Source organism: Centruroides sculpturatus, unplaced genomic scaffold (assembly GCF_000671375.1).
Source record: "Centruroides sculpturatus isolate CEXI.00-Female unplaced genomic scaffold, Cexi_2.0 scaffold1692, whole genome shotgun sequence".
In the NCBI taxonomy this organism is placed as follows: domain Eukaryota; kingdom Metazoa; phylum Arthropoda; class Arachnida; order Scorpiones; family Buthidae; genus Centruroides; species Centruroides sculpturatus.
The window spans coordinates 114,016-137,946 of record NW_019385860.1 but is presented as its reverse complement, the minus strand read 5'-3'; the positions used below and the strand labels follow the sequence as shown (position 1 = coordinate 137,946).

The window sequence follows — 23,931 nt, the reverse complement described above, 5'->3', positions numbered from 1 at the left end:
TCTATCACAGATATTGAATGTGTTATGCATACCTTCACATAATGGGATGTTAACGTGACGACCATTATCATTACCCGAATCATTTAACTATGCTCAACAACCCACACAATTGTATCTTTAAATTCTTTCGTGGTGAAATAATATGAACGCATTAATATTTATTAAAATATTCATAGTAACTTAGCCTATTATAGCAGTATCAAGTATTAATTTTATTTTCAGTACGTGGAAGCTTATTGGATACATTCTGACTGTATTTACAATTAAGGATACTTGATCCTTATCATTCCTTGACTCCAACACTTGATCCTCTCACTATTGATCCTTATCATTCTCCAACACTTGATTCCTTGTATTCACAATTAAGGATCAAGAGTTACAACTCTTTACATTTATAAGTATAGAAACAAATTTTCGTATATTTTGCGAAAATGAAGTGCCATCGAGTTATACTGTATTTATACTATAAAATTTAAATATTACAGTATAAATACAGTTTTTAATCTTTTTCTTTTATTATTCCAGAAGGATTTTCAGTTATCAGCGGGAATCGAACGGGAAACCTTCTCTATGAATTATGACATACGTCTTAGTAATTGTTTCTTATTCTGTTGGGTAAGAAACTAGGACCTACGAGAAGGGTTCCGAGAGCCCATGAGTTTTAGTGTGACCCATCAGAGGAAAAAATTTAAAAAATTCCATTTTCTGATTGTTTATCCAAATAGTGAAATAACTTTGGCCACGGGCTAACATTTATACTAGAATATTTTTCTACTTCAATATCATTATGCTATTTAATTGTATAAGCAAGGCGTCCGAAAGGGGGACCCAAAATAGTCTTTGCCCCGACATCCTATATTTTCTCGTGGGTCCTGTAAGAAACAATCAAATTTTGAATCTTTATATTTAAGTTTTCTTGCCAGATTATTTTTTCTATTAATTCATAAATATTTCAAAGCAATGTAGAAAGACTTGCGAAATAATAAAAGTTGATTTACGAGTAGAAATTTTGTGAATTTTAAATTTTGATAATATATATTAACCCCTTAATCTTATACGGTGTATCATATATTCGGTTTATTTATATATTATATTTTACAAAATATGTTTTGTGTTTAACATTAACAAAATTCGTTTTCAATTAACACATTCTTTTGTTTGAACAACAAATCAATGTTAACATAATAAACATGTGCTCCAACTTGTTTTACAAGATGGCACACGTGCTTATTATTTTAAATTTCAAATAACTATATTGTTAAGTTTATTTGATTCCTCATTTGTTATTAATTAAAGCTAGAGGAATCTTAATTATTTTTTTCTGTTTGTATGGATGTTAGTGTGTGTTTGTGGGGCACGATTTTGTTCACCCTTTCAAGTTTAATACTGTAATTCCTGTGCTTTTTGACGAAAATTTCTGAAATTTTACAGGGAGGTTTGTGCATTATGGACATTGATGCTATTAAATTTTGGTGGTTAAAGATCAAGGGGTAGGGAGATAAAGGGGGTCGTGTTTCATATCTCGAATAGGATCGAATTTAATGACGATTTTACTCGTTATTATCATTTACAATTTTTTTTTTTTTATAAAACTCATCCATACCCTTAAAATTAAGCATTTTGTTATAGTTAATAATATAAAAAGTTTTTAGATAAAATTTCATGACATTGCGTTACACACAATCTTAACTTTTTTGCCGGGAAAGTTACGCAACTCGTTGCTGAATTTAAATAAATAAGATCTGACCGAAGAATAAAAAATAGCAATAAAACAGATCGCCTTGTATCCAGCAGTTGATTTAATAAATCTTAACGTTTTGGATATAATACAGTAGGCCTTCCTCAGTGAATTACACCATATAAAAAATAATTTAAAAATTAAAAGGTGTTCCAAACAGATCTAATACTATCATAGAAATAAAATTAATTTATTTTTAAATCATTGGACACGTTGCCTGGCAAAGCGGTTTTAACACAGCTCGATAAATAATCAATGATAATGAACCGTTGAAAATAAATGAACTGTTTCAAATGAAACGGACCATACCATTGGTTTGCTTAGGCCTATTTAGTGTATGTAAACATCATTACCAGGCATTGCGCCCAATCTCAAAATTTAGTTGAGTTTCTTTTAGTTTCGTTTTGTTTTTTTGGTTTAGTTATGGATTCGTATCCTGTAGGGCCTTGTTTTTAGTTAGTAAGTTGCACGATTACTTTGTCACGATTATTGCGAAAGTTTTATTGTAACTATGCAACAATATTATTAATAAATATTTTCTCAATGTTTAATCGAGAAAAGAAGTTTATGAGTTTATAAATAAATCTTTTATATTTTTTAGTCTAACTATCATTAATATAAATGAAAATCATAGATGTCGCTGTTGAATAAGACACAACGATAAAGTGATTTTAAAATCTTTATCCAAACAAAAAAATAATTATAAAATATCAGTATATGATTTCTGTGTAACTGATATTTTCAGGATATATATATATTTAAATATAAATAGTAGTTTCAAAATTCAAACAGGTTTAAATTTGCCTGTTTAGTTTAAAATTTAAAAACTAGATGTCACTACATTAAACAAAATAATTGTAATAATTTTTATGATAGAATGATTTAAATGTTTTTATTATTAATTTTTTTACTGTTTTTTTCTTATTAGTATAATTATTTTTATAAACTTCCATCTTAATTTGAAATTAAAATGAAACATAAACGAATGAAAAATTTTTTGTTTTTTTTTTATTAAATTTGAAAAATAATCGAATTTTTTTTTATTTAAAAATAGCTTTCGTGGTCTGTTTTTGTTTCGAAATTAAACAAAAAGTCTTAGAAAAGAATACAATTTATAATTAATCGATATATTTTATTATTATGTGTAATATTGGTTATAAGTTAGAATCCGGTCTCGATGAGTATGCTTTAAATTTATTTTTATTAATTGTATATATTATTATATTTTTACTATTTATATAAATTAATCAGATACTACATAATTCTACACATATTTGAAATTCAATATAATGTTTTTTGGTTTTACAGTCATCCGAAACATAATGACATTAAGGGATCCCGGTTAAAATCCGACATTTCAATTTTCCCTGATAAATCGGATCTGGATGTCATTCTTTATCCAATTCCCATTTTGACAGATCTAAAAGCAAATCAAGCTTGCCTATAATGTACTGATTAGTCAATTCATCAATAAATGTAATCTAAAGTGATTTATTAGTGTGTTAGATACTTCTAAGGATGACTGCAATGCGATTAAGTCGTCAGTCTACCTCTCTGGAGGACCCGAGATTGAAAATGGAGGGTCCATCCCGGCATCTCGTGCTTCATCCTGATCAGCCATTGTAGACCTATAATAGGGGCGACCGGGTGATATCCGGTAGAATCTATAATATGTTCGGCAGGTCATAAGTTGGCAGACGTTAAACCAGACTAAATCATTTTTACCGAGTTGTAAGGAGAGATTGGGCCTACCAGTGGCCGAGCGGTCTTCGTACCCTAAACACTGGGAGTTCGGTCGTGGGTTCGCGCCGCGATCGGACAGGCTGGCTGCTTGGAGTTTTCCGGGTTTTCTCATTGCCGATAACGACTAAATAGGTGGCCAGTTTCCCATAAAAGTCCTCCCGGAAGGCATTCTTTCCTCTCGCGTAACATCGCGCCCCAGAGAAGGCAACGGGAAACCACTCTGGGTACTAACCTTCCCTAGTAACACCTTGGCGTATTATTAACTACTTACTAATCTGCGCCGGGTGTCGCCGACGTCAGAAATCTGATATGGCACCAAGGAGAGATTGCTATGTTAATTGCAAATAGTTAATTATTTATTGCATCCCTGGAGCATTGGATACCCCTATGAATGGTTTAAAAGTGATTTAGCCTGGTCTAACAACGGCCAAAGTACCAACATATGCTGGAAGGACTAAATTTGATATATTTAAATAAATAATACTGTAATTGTATCGTACAATCGTATGCATACAATTATTGTTTATTTGATATAATCTATTCCAATTCTATTCTAAAGTCTTTCCAGAATAAAAATTGAGCCGATGTTCAAAGTCTATAGAAGCAAAAGAAAATAGTTCTGTGTTCAATAAAGTAGAACTTAACATATAAATATTTGAACATCTATTATATGTCTAAACTGTTAATATCTGAAAGTTTCGACATTTTTGCAAGAAATTTGAAGTTATAATTTTAAAAAGGGCACACGGCTTCATATGACATAATGTTTGAATTTTCACTCTTCAGTATCTGTATTGTATTCCATTTTATTCAATGGCGGAGTGATACACATTTAAGATCTTGTACACTGGCTCTATTCTTATTCTGAGGAATACTTTAGTAAGTAGAATAAGTATAATTATAAAATTGAAATAAGAATTCAAAATACAATGTATAAAATTTTAAAATGTAAATTACTATAATTTTTAGCAGTATTATCATTATCAAAGTCATAAGTTGATAATTGAATCCAATAGAACATTTATAATGTCTTATGTACGAGTAGAAACTCAAGTGTAAAAGTTAAAAGCGTGTTTGATTTCGAATTAAAAATTGGTTAGTAATAGTTTACACTCTCATTTTAAAACTTCAATGTTTATAGGATTGGTGGAATTTTTTGTAAGAATTTCTTTCTCTTAAAAAAGTTTCTTAGTGAATGGTAGCTCTTGCAATGTCTCTGTATAGTATGACTATCTTGTGCAAATAAAATGTTTGTTGCTTGCAGCGTCAAAATTGCTATAGTGATGAGTTTTGGTAATAATTATATTTTAAAGAAATGCCTTTTGCATGTCCTGCAATGTCACCATGCCAGATTTGCCTGTATTTGGGCAGCAAAATATCTCCCGACGTTGAATAGAGATGCTTTAACTACGATCACCTGACATTCAAAATTTATAAGCATTTATAAAGTGATGTCTTGTTTTTTTTTTTTATTAGGACGAGTCTTGGTAAACACAATAGAATTTTCATTATCGGAATTAATTCATGACAAGTGTTTTAGATAATTAGACTAAGGAAAAAATATTCTTATCCAGAAAATACTGCAAGTTTTATTTATTATCACAATGTAAGTTACTATTGTGATAATAAATATTTTCAGTAATTTTTTCTCTGTCCTTTTTCAAGAAAATAATTATTTCCTCCTTGATATTTTTGTAGAGGACATATTATTTAATTGACATTGTAAATATTATAGAGTTCACAAATGATACAATGGGTTTTAAAATCAAATATTAAATACTGATACTGGAATGGTTGGGCATAACAAATGCTTAAGTTAAATCAGAAAATAGAAAAATAGGTCAAAGACCAAACTCATATTCCTTAATTGCAGTGATTCTTTTTTTAAATTCTTTCCACCCTGTGAGCACTAACAGAACCTCTTTAAGCAAACCCATTATGGGGTTCGGCGTGACCTACAATGGGCGCGGTCGGATGGTGAGGGACGGGGCCCGACATATCCAGACGGACTACCACATGAAAAATTATGGAGTTTTTTGAACTGTCTAGATTTGATCCAGTTTCCCCAGAGCGAAGAGTGATCGCTTGGCCATCCGTCTGTTATCCTATGGATACTAAGAGGACCTTAGAGCAAGCGTATTATGAATTCGGTCAGGCCGAAAATGGAGCGGCTTGCTGATGAGAAACGGGGTCAGACATATCCGAACAGATCATCCCTCCCCGAAAAATTCCTGTTTTCGATTCCGGGCCGCCCAGAGCCGCAGGTTTCTATCAACCGCTCGGCCATCTGCCGTCGAAATTATATGTTAATAGTACAGATTTAAATATAAAAGACATAAATATTATATAAGGTTCGATGCAAGAATATAAGGCTACTCACTCAAAGTTTTTGGAATAATAAATTTTATTACACTTAAACAAAAAGTTAGCACAGGAATAAATGTAGATGTAAAAGAATTGCCTATTCTATTTGCAATAAAAAATAAAAATGAAAATATAATTTTTTATTCAAAAATAATGACATTGCAAAAATATAAGGCCAGTGGCATTTAATAGCAAGTAAAACTGCCATTTTTCAAAATAACCTTGTTAACTCTACCTTACATAAAGTTGACAAAATTTAACAGCATATTTAAATCAATTTTTTCCTATGCAATTACAATTGCAGGTTTGAGTTGTTCAATGCTGTGATATTTTTTTCCTGCATACATATCCTTAGCTACGAGACTCCAAAGACTTTCTATGGGTTCAACTCATGGGTATAGGGAGGCCAATCCATGACCTGAATGCCATTAACCAATAACCATTGATAAGTGAAGTTTGCATTGTGGATTGGTGCATTATCTTGTTGCAATTGCCAGAATGGACCACCTTTTTTTTCTCCATGGCAGAAGATATATATCCAAGGAGTTTTGATATCCAACTACTTTCATTCAGCCATTTATGAATGCTAAATTGATTTTTTGAGACCATTCAAAACCTGCCCAAATCATAACCGAGTCCTCTCCTTGCTGACGCTTAGTAAACAAAAACTCATCGCTACTAAGATTGTGCTAATAAAATTGCCAACTGTCGAGACCATCAAATTGATCTTTTTTTTTTTTTTTTTTTAATCAGTCCAAATAACTTTACACCATTTTGAAGTCCATGTCATTTTATCTTTGACCCATATCTTTATTTCTTTTGTTGGTATTGTTGTTTTAGATAGGTTGCTGCTTTTCTATTTTTATATACTAGATGTTTTGTTGATGTTACTATCTGGCAAAATGTAGATTTTGGGAACTTTAGCGTGCTATTTCACCTAATGATGTTCCTGTTGTCATTATTTCCCAGCTAATTGCTGATTTATGATTTCTTGTCAACTTAGAAGGTCATCTTATTTGTTTTTTCTTTTTATATTGCACACTAAGTTTAATATAATAGGCTACAACACAACAAGATCTCTTCAATTGCTTTGCAATAGTTTTATCAGAACTTCCAGCCTGATATAGTGCCCTGATTCGGCCACATTTAAAGGCAGTTTAGGACTTAAGTAATTTTAGCAATGGGTAGAGATATCAAACAATTAATGGTGATATAAATTCAATTATGCCACTATTTGCAGTTATGGTGTTCTGCCACTTTTTTATAATTATTGAATTATAGATAATAGTGAATTTTTTTGATAAATCAAGCAAAAATTTAAGTTAAAATTTCTTGGATTACAAAATTATTAAATATGATTTATAACCATTACTTATAAATGACGTCACATACAGCGCTATAAAAACTGCAAGCCTAAATGATATTTCATATAATTATTAATATAATTACGTTGTGATAATTCATAAAAAAAACGTTTATAATAAAATTTTTATTTATAAAATAATCCAATTTTTATTATTCGTTTAATTAATATAAACTTTTTGTAATTTTCTATACTGTCAAAAGATGGCGTTGTTATAATTTATGACTTATTATTATTATTATTATTATTATTATTATTATTGTTATTATTGTTTTTTGCGTAATTTTATTATAATAAAATTACAAAATAAAGCAAATATATATTTTTTAAATTATAGTAATTCTCTAAATAAAGACAACATTTTTTTAACGTAATTCGTGTGCGTTAACGTCACGTGACTTCCGTTTCCGTGTTATCAATTTCAGAAACATGCTATTATTGACTTAATTTCATGAAAATGGCTGCATGCGCTAAAGCTATGGAAGCGAGGAGAGAGCTAATTCGTGAAAGAAGATCCCAAAAATTATCAATTTTACCAAAAATAATCAATAATTTTTAAAGGAAATAATCTATAGTTTAATAATATTTACATAATACGGGAGTTAGGTGAGACTTGATTTAAATTCTGTCAGACAAATGTATAGTTATTTCTGTCGAACATATTTGAAGGTTGTCATTAAATATGGATTTAACAGATGTTATAAGAAAGTTTCGCGTGGTCATTAGAAACTTTTTTATTAATAGTTGAAAAATAAAATTGTCTTTTACATTCAAAATTGATCCTCATGTGAGGGAAAATTCTTTAACCTGGCTCTAACTTGACTACACATTAAATTTTTTTTTATTCAAAAAAGATTTATTACATAAATTTTGTTACACTGTTGAAATATCTATATTGAGAATAGATTTTTTAAACATTTTATGATGTATATTTAAGTGATTATATTAAATTTGAATTATTTATTACAGATTCCCAATCATTCGGAAACAAAATTATCGGTCAGACAGGAAAACCAGTCTTAATAGCGTTTGCCAAAAATCATAAATTTGAATTGGATGAAAATGCCTTAAAATTAATTTTGCTTCGAGAAAATGTAAAAGATTGTCCGGTTGAAGTAATTTCTGTGTCTGGAGCTTTCCGGAAAGGAAAGTCTTTTCTTTTAAATTTTATTTTACGATATCTTCAAGCTAAGGTGAGGGAGGACAAATTTATTGTTTTTTCTTTATTTTATTTACTTTTCGCTATAGCATTTTAATGTATCTTTGATTATAGTGATGTATGTTGATATGTTTTAATATAATTGAATTTTATCAATACATAAATTATTGGCAAGATTTCATCTGTTCTGGGAACCATACATACCTTTCTAGAAAAGTAGGTCAGTCTTGTAAAAGCAAAAAACACAAAAATATTCTGTATGTGAGATTCTTCATTTAACACTGCATTTTAAAAATTGATTCCTGTAATGCTGAATAATTTACTATATTTATAATTTAAAAGAAAAAAAAATGGAACAGTGCTTAAGTTACTGTTTTCCTAAAACTCTTGAAATTAAAAAGCAGGATGTTAGGTCTGGATATGACTTTTGTATTTGTCTATGCCAGAGTGTAACTGTCAGTAATTGTCATGCTTTTTTTTTGAAGAAAGTAGGCATTGATCTGGCGACTCCAGATCAACTGATTATTATATTTTAATTGTTAGCATAATGTTGTTTCTTAATAAATTAATAACTGAATCACTGATTTTTGAAAATTTAACAACTTGTTTATGCAAGCCAACTCCAGCACTTCACCAAACATTATTTGTGTTGGTTCAAAGCATTCTTACATTTCCTGGAATTAACTAGTGCAGTTTTCAAAAAAAGCATGATATTTTTAGAATGAGCAGACAGTGGGACAGATCACCTAAAAAGTGGGATGTCTGGCCACCTTAGTTTACCTGATTACAAAAAGGTTCAAAAAATGTTATGATCTAAAATGTAGTAACAATGTGAAGTTATTTGTTCAAAATTTAGGCCATTTAATTTCATTAAGTATGTTCTAGCAAAGCTAAACTGTTTACTAAGATAAATAATCTGTATATATAATATATATAAATTAGATTGTCAACCAAATGTGTGTACAGAGATTTGAAGATTCAGATTCAGATGGCTAGGCCACATTGAGAGAATGTTGCCAAATAGATTAACATCTGATATTTATACTAGTAGACTAATAAGTAAGAGAAAACCGGAAAGGCTTAAGGAAAGGTGTGTGACAATTTGAAGGATGATATTCAAAAGATGGGTTTTTTTTGGACATTAAAAGCCTTGAATAGATAGAAATCTAAAAATTGTTGATGAGACCAGTGTCTTACAAGGGCTGTTATGCTAGGGAGAAGATATAATTTACAGGTTGAGGTTCCTTCTAATGAACAGTTGAGAAGAACCAATTAAAAAAAGGATCCAATTTTTGATGTGTCTAGCCTAATTATAAGAAACATAAGGAAAACTTTGAAGCAAAATATCTAATTTAACTTCTAATTTACAAAATGGATAGTATTTTTAGTCATTAAATAATAATATATTATACTAATTATTCATTTTAAACAAATAAACAATCCATTATAGAATAAATAAATTGTTTACTTTTGTAAATTTATTCTTTGATGTATAAATTTAATATATTTTTAATATTTAATTTTAATTATGAGAAAAATTATCTTAAATAGGGAAGTCCAAACTGGATGGGAAGTGATGATGCACCATTGAAAGGATTTGAATGGTGTGGAGGTTCAGAAAGAACAACAAATGGAATATTTGTATGGAGTGAAGTTTTCTTTATTTCTCATAATGGAAAACAGGTATAACTTTGATTTTTTTTAATCTTTAATCATAAATAATTTTTGTCAATTATATACAATGTTGATATCAAATATTTTATATACATTTAAAAAACCCAGCAACAAGTTGTATAACTTTTCTGGCAAAAAACACTAAGACTTACTAGAACAAAATTAAAATTGTCTGCAGCACCATGTTATGAGATTTTATTTAAAAAATAACTCTTTTTATATTATTAATTAATATAAAATTTATTAATTAGTGTTAGGAAGTTGTGAATGTGACCTTTGTCCTTGTAATTGTCGCGCCCTCTCCTCTGCTATGCGAGGAGAGGGCGGAGTGAGTTGAGTTATGTAAACCCTGTCAAGGGAAGTTGTACTTGGGTTTCAACTTCAGTTGGTCTTGAATGTGTGTTGTGCCCTAACATACATTCCTTTTTAGTCCTCTTATTCTTTGTGTTACCTTTGACACCAACCTTCATTATATCCATATTCTGACAATTAGTAATATATATTACTAATTAATATACAGTAGAGTGTCGTTTATCCGAATCAATTGGGGACTGGGGTTGTTCAGATAACTTATTTTTTGGATAACTGATTATGTACGAAAAAATACATTAACCTATCCCATGTTGAAATTTTTCTCCATTGTGTTGAATTTTCGTTGATGTTAAGCCTAATGTAAACTTTTTAAAATAATAATCATGGCTATTGTATCATTAAAAATTATTTCTTTATTTTTTACAAACAAAATAAATATATTGAAAAATATAAAAACAAAAAAATTTATACTTTAGAAGTTATCTAGTATCAAAAATGTTCTATTCAGCATGACACACAGTCCCCAGAAAAACACCACACAAAAGTGACAGTGCTGCCAGCTAAAACACATACACAAACATAAAAAATATTGGAGTAGCCCAAGATATACTAAAGATTGCAGTGCCACAGCACTAGCAAAAATTTAAATTTGCCGACTGGAATTTTTTCAGATAACCGACTTTCGGATAAACGACGCTTTACTGTATATAAATATAAAATAATAAATTATTATTGCACTGTACCAAGTGTAAGAGCAAACAAATGGAGAATATTTCCTTGCATCCTCTTATGAAAGATTTTAAGTTACATAAATAGTAGTTTTATACATTAAAATTTTAAAAGGAATCATTCAAGAATATTTTTTCTACTTTACATTTTTATATGACTGCTTATATATTGCAATGTAAAATATTATTCACTACATTAATTGTACAGACAGAAAGAATTGTTTCCAGATTTAGTGAACCATTAACTGACAAATAGTTAGCTTTAGCAACAATTTACAGTAAATTCTCTTCAGGTGACCAGATTTTTTTCATAGGATTTATTGTTTCTAAACTTTCTTAAGCTGATCATACCTTGACCAATGACTATCTGAATTTATAATTAATCCCTTTCAGTGAAATACCATCTTTCAGGTAACAGTTTCATCATCCTGAATGGGATGACAAAATCAGAACCATGGGCATTTACAGTATACAATGTTGGGTATGTTCATTAAGTATAAATATTCTCAATCTTTTTTCCAACTTCAATGTCTGTATTTTCTCTTACTCAGTATTATTGAAGAGAGTACAGTAGAGCATCGATTATCTGACCCCTGATTAACCATCACATTGGTTAACCAACCGTTCTAGTCGGGAAATTTCAAATGTCCGCTAGTGATGTGGCACTACAATATTTGGCTATGTCTTGGCTACTTTAATATTATTATTTTTTTAACTTTTGCGAGATTTAGCTGGTAACACGGCTCGACCATTGAAGGGAGGCCAGTATTTAAACGAGACTTCATTTTCTAATTATGAGTGGTTGTTTGTTTTGTGAGCAATAAAATAATTTAAAAATAATTTTTAACAATACAATAGTGACAATTATTATTTTAAAAAAATTTGTTAGGCTTAACATCAATGAAAATTCAACACGAAGTTGGTTAAAAGTGATATACTAATTACATGGGATATACTAATATACTATACTAATAATGCATTTTTTTCATTCTTTTCGGTTATCTGATTTTTTCAGTTATCCGACCAACCTGAGTCCCCAATTGAGTCGGATAATCAATGCTGTATTGTATAAACATTTTGCTGTTAATATCTTCAACAATTTAGCCTATGCTTTATTTCTTATGTTTTATTTATTCTTATTAAATTAAATAATATAACAAAACCAATGAATTTAATCTTTCCATTAATAGGGATAGATAAAATGATAATTGATGATGACAAATTTGGGTGGGATTTAAGCAGATTTTGAAATCTGATCTAAAAGGAGGATATGTTTGACCAAATAGAAAAGAGAAATGGGAAGGCATTATACAGTAAGACCCCACTTAATGCAGGGGATGTGTTCCTAGACAACAAATTGCTAAGCGAAATGGCGTTAAACGAGGTCATTTTAACATAGAGCAAATAGGGATAGGGAAACATGCAACCAAAAATAAACAAATTTTATTTTAATTTTAAGTTATTTTTATATTAATTCGTATAATTATGTGTTATTTAACATATATTAACATATGCATACACAAATGTAAAGTTCATTTTTTGTGATGGTGATTCAGACTTTTCTGAAATTCTCGCTTTTTGCAATAAAGTCATTCTTGTTTCATTTGTTGCTTTTTTCTTTCCTTAAGCAAATGTCAGTAGCAGAAGATCGCATCCAAAACACTTTGTGTTGCTTTTGCACTCCTTTCAAAATCTAGATCAGTGTTTCTCAACCTCTAACGGATCGTCGCCCCCTTCAATGTAGTATTGCCCCCTTCAATAAAACCGTTACATAGCATTGCCCCCTTCACTTCAAAATTTCGATGCCCAGGGCCAAGGCTAACGCCAAATTTGTACTGCATTGAATAGACTGGTGACTAGTATAATGTTGTTTGTTTAATTGTTGTATGATATAATGAATAAAATATCTAATTAATCTTAATATAATGTTTTACTATATCACCCAGAAAATTGTTTTTTGCCCACCCCAAAATATAAATTGTTACTAATCGCCCCCTCAACATGGAAAAACACCCACATGGGGGCAATATCGCCCCCTCATTGAGAAACACTGATCTAGATAATTTGCTATAATTTGATCGACAATTTTGGTTATCTTACCAAATGTTTACTAAGGAAATCTGTAGAGAAATTTTTTGGGTTTTTCGTTTTCAGAATCTATTTTCCAGTTCCACATGAATTCCATGTTCTGCCAGTTCTCAAAGGTCGTCATTGCTAAGGCTTTCGCCAGAAACCTGCTGTAACTTCTCAATATCCTGCTCGTCTATTATCTCCTAGTCTGCTATATTGATTAGGTTGAGTTTGGTCAACCTAACGATCCAGCGATAAGCTCTTTTTGTTGAGAATTCTTGGATACCTTCAGCCATAACTTCTTCCATACTTCATTTGTGCATTTGTCAGTTAATTCTTGCCAAGCCAAGTCAATATTGCATATGGCATCCCAATTTTATATTCTTTCCAAAATTGCACCAAACAGATTTAAAGAAGGTACACCTTTTTGCCACCTTTTGCCGATTGGTTCATGTTCGCAAATAATCGTATTATATACGAATCAATGAAATGCCGCGATAATTTAAATCAGCGTAAATTTTGAGCGTTTTTTAGGCTTCGAGTGGACCATGTTATATTGAATCAGCGTTAAGTGGGGTCTTACTGTATTACCAAAAAAGTTAAAGACAAGAAAGCAACTGCCTATTCCAAATTATTTTAAATCAAACATTTAAGTCTGTATACATTACATTTTCATGTATAATACAGAGAATTGTGATGTATTACCATATTTTATGGTAACTCATCACATATTAGATGCACAGGCATATAAAATACACCTCTATTTCTGCACAGAATATTTAAGAGAAAAAGTATTTAGTATATTTAAGCCATCCTGTGCTTTGGCACTCTGTTGTAAGTTTTTTTATAGTGTTCTGGTTAAAAAATAAGTAGAATACAGGTATACCTCGACTTACGTCGTTTCGAGTTACGTTGTTCCCGATTATACATCATTTGTCAAATAAGTATATGGAAAAATAAAAATCAAGTTTAAGTCATTTTATTCGACTTTACGTCTGTCCACCACAAATATTGAAGTCGTAATATCACTAGAAAAACGTTTGAAGCACATAAAATCATATTAAAATATATACAAGTATGTACTGTATTTACAGTACATGCATTCGTAAATTTAGATTACTTTTTTTCTGTACTATATTAAAGATAAAATTTATTTGTTTGTAAGCTTAAAATAGATTTTTATTAACCATATATTATTAAAAATGTGTTACTAAATAAAATACAGAACCGGGGATGGTAATTTATGGTTTAGCCTAGTGATAAGTAGATTCAGTGACAAGTAAATTCGACTTACGTTGTTTTCCTGGAACCAATTACTGACGTAAGGCAAGGTATACCTGTACACATTTTTATGTTGGATGTATATGATGAACATTTGATTGAAAATCATCTCATATTATCTAAATTTATACTTCTGTTTTCAAATAATTAAAATTAGTAATGCTATAGCAATAATAATAATAATTTTATTCAAGAGTTGGGCTATATAGAGGTTACCTGTAGCCTACAGAAGGCCATTTGAGGGATTCATATGCCTAAGGGAAATTGCAACTTCATATATAAGATGCAGTGCAATTTTTTTTTTTTAGTTTTTTTATATTCTTAAAATACAGTAATAAATAAATTTTATTTCAACATAATGTTAATTAATTTATAGCATTTTTAAATAGTTTTTACTGTGTTTCCTATACAGTAGTCTCTGTACTATTACACTACAATACAACATATACTATGTAATACTGTGTGTTACAATATGGTAATGCTACACATAGTAGTCTATACAGCACATTGTATCCATTATGCATTTGTTACCACTTTGACAAGACTGCACCTTATGATGGCCAGTTTTCCAAGTTTTGGAGGTGGTTGTCTTCAAGAGTTTTCAATGTACTTTAAATTTCAGCAATCTTGATTAAAAACTATTAAGATACATCAAAATTAAAAATACTGGGTGAAATAGCTTTAAACTAAAACGTTTATATAGAAGGCTGCTTTTTTCTAAAGTAAATGATAGTCTTTTCAGTAGAAATCTTATATGCATGAATTGGTTATATCACTGAAACAAAAAAAACTCTTGTTTGTTTTTGAGTTAAACAAATGAATTTTGATGTAAACTTTTTACATTTTTTGTTAAATGGAGCTATTTTCTTTTTAAAAATTAGGTAGCAGTACTATTGATGGATACCCAAGGTACTTTTGATAGTAATTCAACAGTCAGAGAATGTGCTACAGTATTTGCTCTTAGTACTATGATAAGTTCCATTCAGGTAAAAAAAAATATATGTATTTTTATAAAAATTATAAAATAATTTTTATAATTTTAATGACAGTAATAAAATAATTCATGTTGTTTTTGTTTTATTCAGTAATAGTTTTTGCTCTAGAAATTTGAAAATGAAGTATTGTTAAATCATTGAATAATTATGCTAGAGCAGTGATTCCCAAATTTTTCAAGCCACTGCCTCCTAGGTTCCATAAACTTATACACAATACCCCAACCGTGCCCCAACACCCCTAACCTATTTTCTTTTGTGTGAGAAAGGCTTGGAAATATTTTTAGAAAAACTTTTCTGTTAACCTCACACTTCCCATACATTGTTCTTCACATCTGGAAACTATTAAACACGATGTTTTTTGTTTTTTACCCATTTTAACAGAGGAAAGGAAAAAACGTTGTCAGTGACCCAACCCTTGCCATTCAGTACCCTACCTCCAGTGTCCCTGCCACCTATTTACTTCTTTTTGCTCCCTTAGATTTACTCACCACCAACAGAGAGTGGTAGACCCCACTTTGGGAACCACTGTTCTAGAGATTTATTATTTTTTTCACAAAATATAAATTATATCAAAAATAAGTGTTTTTATGCATAAAAAATAAAATATTAAATATCAACTTGAAAATGAAGTAAAATGACATGCATATAAATCTTACTAGATTTATATGCATGTGATTTTACTTCATTTTATTTGTCATTTTACTTTACTTATATTCATCATTAGGATAATAGTACTTTAGTAACAATAGTAATAATAATATATTTAAGAAAATGCTATAGTATGGTTTGACTGAGAAGCACAGAATTATAAATGCATTTTTATTCTTATCATTTATACAATACAGTAGACCCCCCTATAACGCAGGTTCATATAATGTGGATTCGTATATTGCGGCAAAAAAATTGTGACCGTATTTGTATAAAGATGCTAAAAGAGACTTGTAAAATGCGGTAAAACGTCATTGCCGACTCGTGTCGCGACAGGATTGGTCGAATCTGGGCCAATAGTGGACAAGCACACTACTTACACACTACAGAGAGTTTAGGTAGATAAGTTGAGTTTACTATCGTCTGTACAGAATATAAATTAGGTACTGTAAGTCTAATACAGTACTGTAATTTTATACATTTCTTGTGAAAAAAACATTTCTTATTCAATGGCCATAAAAATTATTTCTATTAATGATGTCTCCAAAGTTCAATGAATTTTTCGCAGAAAAATAACTTACCAGAAAATGCGCTAGCCATTTGGTGCGCTGCTCCATGACAAAAACAGGCTTAAGCAATGGCGGCGTCAAACGGCGCACACTCGGTAAGTAATCCTACAATTTTTTGTTTATAGCATAGTTTATACGGATTATTCCCAAAAAATTATACATGTTTTGGAAATGTTGAGTGAAATTAGTCTAGAATCGATTAATTTTATGGAAGAAAACCTTTCAAACATCTGTAGTCCATAAACTGCACATGTGCCGGGCTGTGATTTGCTCATGTATTTAAGGATTCCTACAACGTGAAATTCTTATAAAGTGGAACGTATCTACCATGTTATGGGGGAGTCGATTGTAATATTATATAACTGCAAGTATAAGTTAATGATATTGATTTTAATTTATAGGAGAATATGAGAAAATTTATATAGTAATGCAAATTTTTTACCATTTTTATATGTAGTTGCTTACTTACTGTAAGTTTATGCTATATTTTCAGCTTGAAAACAAATGAAAAATCTAAAGACTGTACAATTAGGTTTTATGCATTCCATTGTATAAACATTACATCAACTAATCCAATTATATAAGCCAGATCTACTGAATTTTTTGGGCTATAATATGACAAATTTTAATAATTGTATATAAAGTAATTTGACAAGAGTAGATTGTCTGCCTTATACTCTATACATAATATATCTGAAATTTATTGATGTTTTGAAGTTATTTCAATATATTGTAGCAAGTTTTCATTTAAATAAATTTTTTCAGTGATTATATGGATTAGGTAGATTTACTATGTAATGGTACATTCTCAAATAAATACCAGGAATTGTCCATTTCAAAAGCCTGTGTAAAAGATATGAAAACAAACTTTTTGTTATAAGTTGGTACAAGTGTACTTAATTGTCATGTGAATTTGTAGCATCATCTGTCAATTACTTTATTTACAACTGTTGGTTTCGTTAATGAATGTGAAGTGTGCTTTATGATTTTTAAAATGGATAAAAATATCAAACCAAGAGTTTGTCTCAAATTTTGTGCTGCCAATGAAATTTCTTGTGCTGAGTCATTGAAAATGTTGCATAAGCTACAGTGAGTCAGCTTTATCTAAAACATGTGCATACGAGTGGTACAAAACATTTAAAGATGGCCGAGAAGTGGTGGAAGACTTGCCTCATTCTGGTTGACCTTCAACATCTTCAACTGACGAAAACATTAACAAAGTGAAGGAAATGGTGATGGAAAATCATCATTCAAGCTTGAGAGAGATGGCTCAGAATGTGAACATATCTGATGATTTCGTTTGCACTATTTTAGTTGATGTTTTGGGAATGAGTCATGTCACAGCATGAATTGTTTCAAAGGAACTGAATTTTCTTCAAAAAGAGTACCAGAAAATGGTTGCTGAAAACATGCTTGAACGAACCAATTTATGAACCTTACATTCATGAAACACATCATAACAGGGAATGAGACGTGGGTTTATGAGTTTGACATACAAACCAATCAACAAGCTTTGGAATGGCACTTTGAGAGTGAGCTGAAACCGAAAAAATCATGTCAAAGTTGCTCAAAAATCAAAGTCATCAAGTTGACTGTTTTCTCTGACTGGTGTGGTGTTATCCACTTGGAATTTCTTTCAGAGGGAGAAACAGTTAACAAACAACATTACCTGGGCATTATGAGGTGTTTGAGAGAATGTTCATTGGAAAAGGCCACATTTGTAGAAGAACAATTTTTGGATGTTGTACTATGATAATATGCCATCTCACACATCCACCCTTGTATGCAAATTTTTAACCAAAAACTCAATGAATGCCATCGCCCAAGGACCATATTCACCAGATATGGCCCTGTGTGACTTTTTTCTCTTCCCAAAACTCAAATTACCATTTTGTGGAAGATGTTTTGAGTTGATTGAAAAAATAAAAGAAAATTTGCAGAAGGAACTGCAGACCATACCAGAATGCACTTGTAAAAAGTGTTTTGATGACTGGATTATTCATTGGCAGAAGTGTATTGCATCAGATGTGGCTTTTTTTGAAGGTAACAAAATAAATTTGATCATTTCAACATTTCAGCATCTTCATTTGAATTTATGTTTCTATCTTTATTTTCAAATTTAAAAGAATTCAGAAACTGTTCTAACTGATGGAAACAGGTAACTGCTTTATGCGATAATGTGAATGTATGCACAACAATTCAGAGAGCTTGCAGACCCAAAAGCCAGACTTCTTTGTAACTCATTTTTTCTTTAGTTAACCAGACTGATAGATCTTGTGGTTCTACATTGCAAAGACACAATTGCCAGGAAAATGGTAATTTTGACCAATGGTTATCGGTGAAGAAATCCTTTGCAATTCTTTCAATTTCATTTCTTTAATAAATTTGGATGATTAAACCAATATTTTGTATTTTATTTAACAAGTCCCAGTATTTATTTGACAGAATGTATAATTAATTTTCTTCTAAATTTATTTATTTATGATTGAGATCCTGAAATTTTCTGAAATTTATTATTAAATCAAAAATTTAGATTGATTTAGAATTCATGTATTTTATGATTTGTCCAGTTTGTAAAAATAAAATGCTTTGTTGCAATCTAACCATTGTTTAGTATTAGAACAGCCTTGAGGTTTTTTAGCCTTGACTATAACTATTGAACAATAGCTATAGTAAAAGCTGTCAAATTGACAGTTTTCAGTTTTTATTTGAGAGAAGTGACATTTATAATTCTAAGAGTTGTTGTATTCTGTATTTATATTATGATGATATAAATATAGTTAAAAAAATTTCTGTTATAATAAAAATATTCCTTGAATAATTTAGCCATTATCCTGATAATTAATCAAAATAATAATTATTTTTCTTCTAATATCAAACAATCTGCCAGATTGTATTAGGTTATATTATGGGTGCATTTAATAATTATATATAGAGTAATTTTGCTTGGATGAGGTAGTTAAATTGCTATCTTGTAATAAATTTTAAATATAAATAAATTACACAGGTCTGCAAGTTAAAAACTGCATAGGATTTTTATACATTTTCTTACAGATTTCAACTTGGAAAAAACGAAAAAAATGCCAAAAAAATTCCATCTCATCAATTTTTTTGTTACACTCAAGTTTTTGTTTGTATTTAGCATAAAATTCCTAGTTAACTTAAAATTTAGTATTTTTTTTTACTTAAAAAATGGCCTTAAAACGAAGACTTCTCACATTAATTCTGTCAATTATAGCTGGACTTTGTAATAAATAAATAAAAATGTTAATGGTTGAAGAGAGTAGTGGTAGGAGGTGGGTTAACTAGTTTTAGCGTTAGGAGGAAGGTCGCATGATCGTGTAGAAACAGGTTAAAAGTTGATAGTGAGTAATATTACTGGTGAGGTTGAGCATGTTTCAATATGTTATCTGGGATACTAGGAATAAATATAAACAACCTACTGTTGGATTAGATCATGTTTCAACAAGCTAAATAAGTTCAGTATCTTGCTGACCATCTGATGCCACACACGGTTTATATCCAGCATTCGAATGCTACTGTGCTTGTATTTTTATTTCTGGAATATGGCTCACAGAGGTTGTGTAATTTCTCCCGACATCTTCTGTTATGTTTGTGGTGAATACACAGTGAAAAGTCAGCATCTCCTTTATCTGATCCCCTCTTTTTGGAAACAATGGGAGAAAAGGAAAAAGAAGTATGGGACTCTTTCAAGAATGTAATGCATAAGGTTTTGGGGAATACTAAGGACCCTGACTACAAAACCATTGTACAATGCATGCTGGCAGTAGCTTATGAAGCTCAAGGATGCAAGATGAGCTTAAAAGTTCATTTCTTACACTCCTATATTGACTATTTTCCCAAAAACTTGGGAGCCTACAATGAAGAACGAGGTGAAAGATTTCACCAGGATGTCCGTGATATCTAGAGATGTTACCAAGGAAAATGGGATGTCAATATGTTAGCTGACTACTGTTGGATGCTCAGTCGAGAAACCAGAGAAAGAAATCGGAAACGAGTTTGGAGAAGCATCAAAAAGAAGAAGAAAAGGTTTCATAAGAAAAAAGAGTAGACCTAAAATTGTGTATAAATATCAGAAACAATTTGTTGATTAGTTGTAAGAAAATATAATATAGTTAGTTCAATGTAATAAATAAGAGTTTTTATCAAAAATTTGTTTCTATTTTGCAAAAAACCTTTATGTGATGGGATGTAACGGAAGTTATTTTTAGAATCTGTGATCTTTAAAACATCTAATTCAGCAAAAATATTCCATGCAGAAAATTTTTTTTTGCAGACCTGTGTTATTATTTAATATTTAATTTAGAAAGTTTTAGAAGAAAAAAATCAGTCCAGAGCAGGACTTGAATTCACAACTCCCACTAACCTTGTGGACATGTTGCCAATTATGTTACCTGGATCTCAATCAAATCTAATATAGCTCAATACAATTCAGCAGATCACTTGCTATTAATTAAGAATTGGATTATTTGATGTTTATACTTTTTCCCTCCGTTCATTGAAAATCAATATGATATCAATTTTATTTTTGTTAGCATAATTTAATTTAATATTGTATTTCTTTACAATATAGCAGTTTGACGAGTTCTTGTTTTATACATGCAAAATATGAATGACAGTGTCAAAATGAGATAAAATACAGTATAATACTACATAGAGATGACCAACAAAAAATATGGCATTCATTCAGTGATGATAGGAAATTTATATCGGTCATAAAAATAGGTGATTATGAATTGAATGGTTGTAAAACAAAGTATACTATATTATATATTACAATGATATATACATTATATAATGACACATTATATATGTAATGTATGTAGAGTATATAATGTTACTGGTACATATAATGTACCATTATATACTTTATATTCTACTATTGTAAAAAGTATTTTGCATATAAGTGAAGTTTATGTAATATAAAATTTTAGTTATTAAAATTCACTTGTAATTAGAGTTAACAGAAGATTACTTCAATAATGAATACAGTGGGTAGTACTAGTTTATATCAGTCATAGGGATGATGACACCTTACCTACGGCATGGTAGTCCTTATATGAAATAAATACAGTCAAACTTGATTATAATAAATACAGATATAATGAGTTCACAGTTATAACGAGCATACTCACAGATATACCAAGCAAATTTTTGGTATCTGTGCAAACACACATTCTTAATTGTTCAAATAATAAAAAATGCAATACCAAATTCTTGGAAGAGATAAAACTGAAAGGTTTCTTAGTTTTATGATCACTGGATAATTAGTTTTATAACCTGCATTGATTACATGTCTATTTATTACTTAACTTTCTTTTTAGAGACCATGCCTAACTTCCAGTCTACTCTTCCAGTTTACCAAATCATGACTACAATTATAACATTACAGTATACTCTAGTTAGAAACAAACCTTTCCATGAGAAAGATGCATATAAAGAAAAGAAAATCTCTCTTGGTTTATAAAAAAGTAGAAATTATTTATGAGTTAGAACATGGTGTTAAACATGTTGAAGTGTGTAGAATGTTTTCTTTGTCATTGTCAATAGTAATACTATTGACATTATGGTAAAATAAAGCAATCATCAATTTTAAGATTTTTAGATAAAAAGACTAACTGAAATCAGGCGCATTATTAATTGGTATTATCTTTAATTACAAAAAAGTAAATTGTTTAATATTAATTATATTGTAGTTTATATAACTATTAATAAAAACACAGTATAATGTAGTTACACATATATATATATTTCTTAATTAACTTATTTAGAATTAAAAATTAAAAGATAGATTTTGTTAATTATCAGTGGCGTAGCTACAAATTTTGCCAGCCATGATTTGTATCTGGCTTACATGTTTGCATCTGAAGTAGTCACTCATTCTCCCTGTAATTACGTCACTGCTCTTTACAGATGTAATGAGTAATGATTATAATGAGAAACTCTTGCCAATGTCGTAGTGCTCGTTATAGCTGAGTTTCACTGTATTTTTCATTTATGTGCAAAGAAATATCTTTTTATATTAAAATTTGAACAACTGTCCTTATAAATAATAAATAAGAGTTTTTATCAAAAATTTGTTTCTATTTTGCAAAAAACCTTTATGTGATGGGATGTAACGGAAGTTATTTTTAGAATCTGTGATAAATAAGAGTTTTTATCAAAAATTTGTTTCTATTTTGCAAAAAACCTTTATGTGATGGGATGTAACGGAAGTTATTTTTAGAATCTGTGATCTTTATATATTACAATGATATATACATTATATAATGACACATTATATATGTAATGTATGTAGAGTATATAATGTTACTGGTACATATAATGTACCATNTTTAAAAATAATTAAATTAGATTAGATTATTTTACATTTGAATATAAAGCTTTTTCTTGGATCTTAGAAAATTATGCAGGTTCTGTTTTACTAAATAAATCAAAAAGCTGTTATAAAATTTGTATTTATACAAGTACATTCTGATATACATTATATTAACTTTTCAGTTTTATTCAAGAAACAAAAAGTTCTCTTTTGTTTCATTTTTGTTTGTTTTCTAACAATTGGAATTTTCTGGTTGTGCCTAAACTTTGAGATAGGCTAGATAGGAAAGTGAATAATATTTTTAAGTTTCAAACTACAGAGTCTTCCAGAATAAATGCTACCATTTTAAATTACCATAAGTATGTTGATTATTATCTGAGAAATATGCAACATACATCAATCGATAGAGTAACTGTCAGAGTTTTGTCTTCCATCTCCTATTCAGATCGCTTCTCATCTACTACCTCTAAAAAGTGCCATAAATGAAAATGGTGACGCCTCAGCAAAGAAGGCATTTTATATTCAGCGGCTCACAAAGTTGGAATCAGCCATCATTGTATAACACGAGTAATCTGCAGGAGCTTATTATGGCTGTTGTGAAAGGAGTGACAATGATATGCTGTAGCAAGCATACATACAAGAAAGACTTTGGCTGTACATGAGGTACAATGTAGCAAGCATAGGAATAATATGTGTATTGGTCATTTATGGGCCTTGTGACATAAGGTGGACATTGAGAAATTTTAATGGGCAAATGTGAAGCTTGGACAGTTTTCCAATGTTTCAATGTACATTATGATATTCTCAGATAATAATTAACATAATTTAAAATGCTAGCATTTTTTATGGAAGATCCTGTATGTGTAAAATATGATTAATAATTATTGAATATTATATAGTAATTATAAAATTAATAAAATTTATAGAATTAAAATTTTTTTTTTATT

At 29.8% G+C, this 23,931-nt stretch overlaps 1 protein-coding gene across 1 annotated transcript in view; it reads left to right on the top strand.

Moving 5' to 3' along the window:
* Window positions 1–2,772: 2,772 nt before the first annotated feature.
* LOC111642574 (atlastin-1-like) overlaps window positions 2,773–23,931 on the top strand; it is a 54,018-nt gene continuing 32,859 nt past the window's right edge. The window contains exons 1-4 of the mRNA XM_023388932.1: window positions 2,773–2,919; window positions 8,178–8,401; window positions 9,919–10,050; window positions 15,314–15,434. Of these exons, the coding sequence (XP_023244700.1) occupies window positions 2,916–2,919; window positions 8,178–8,401; window positions 9,919–10,050; window positions 15,314–15,434 (481 nt within the window). The 5' untranslated portion in view covers window positions 2,773–2,915. The remainder of the gene's footprint in view (window positions 2,920–8,177; window positions 8,402–9,918; window positions 10,051–15,313; window positions 15,435–23,931) is intronic.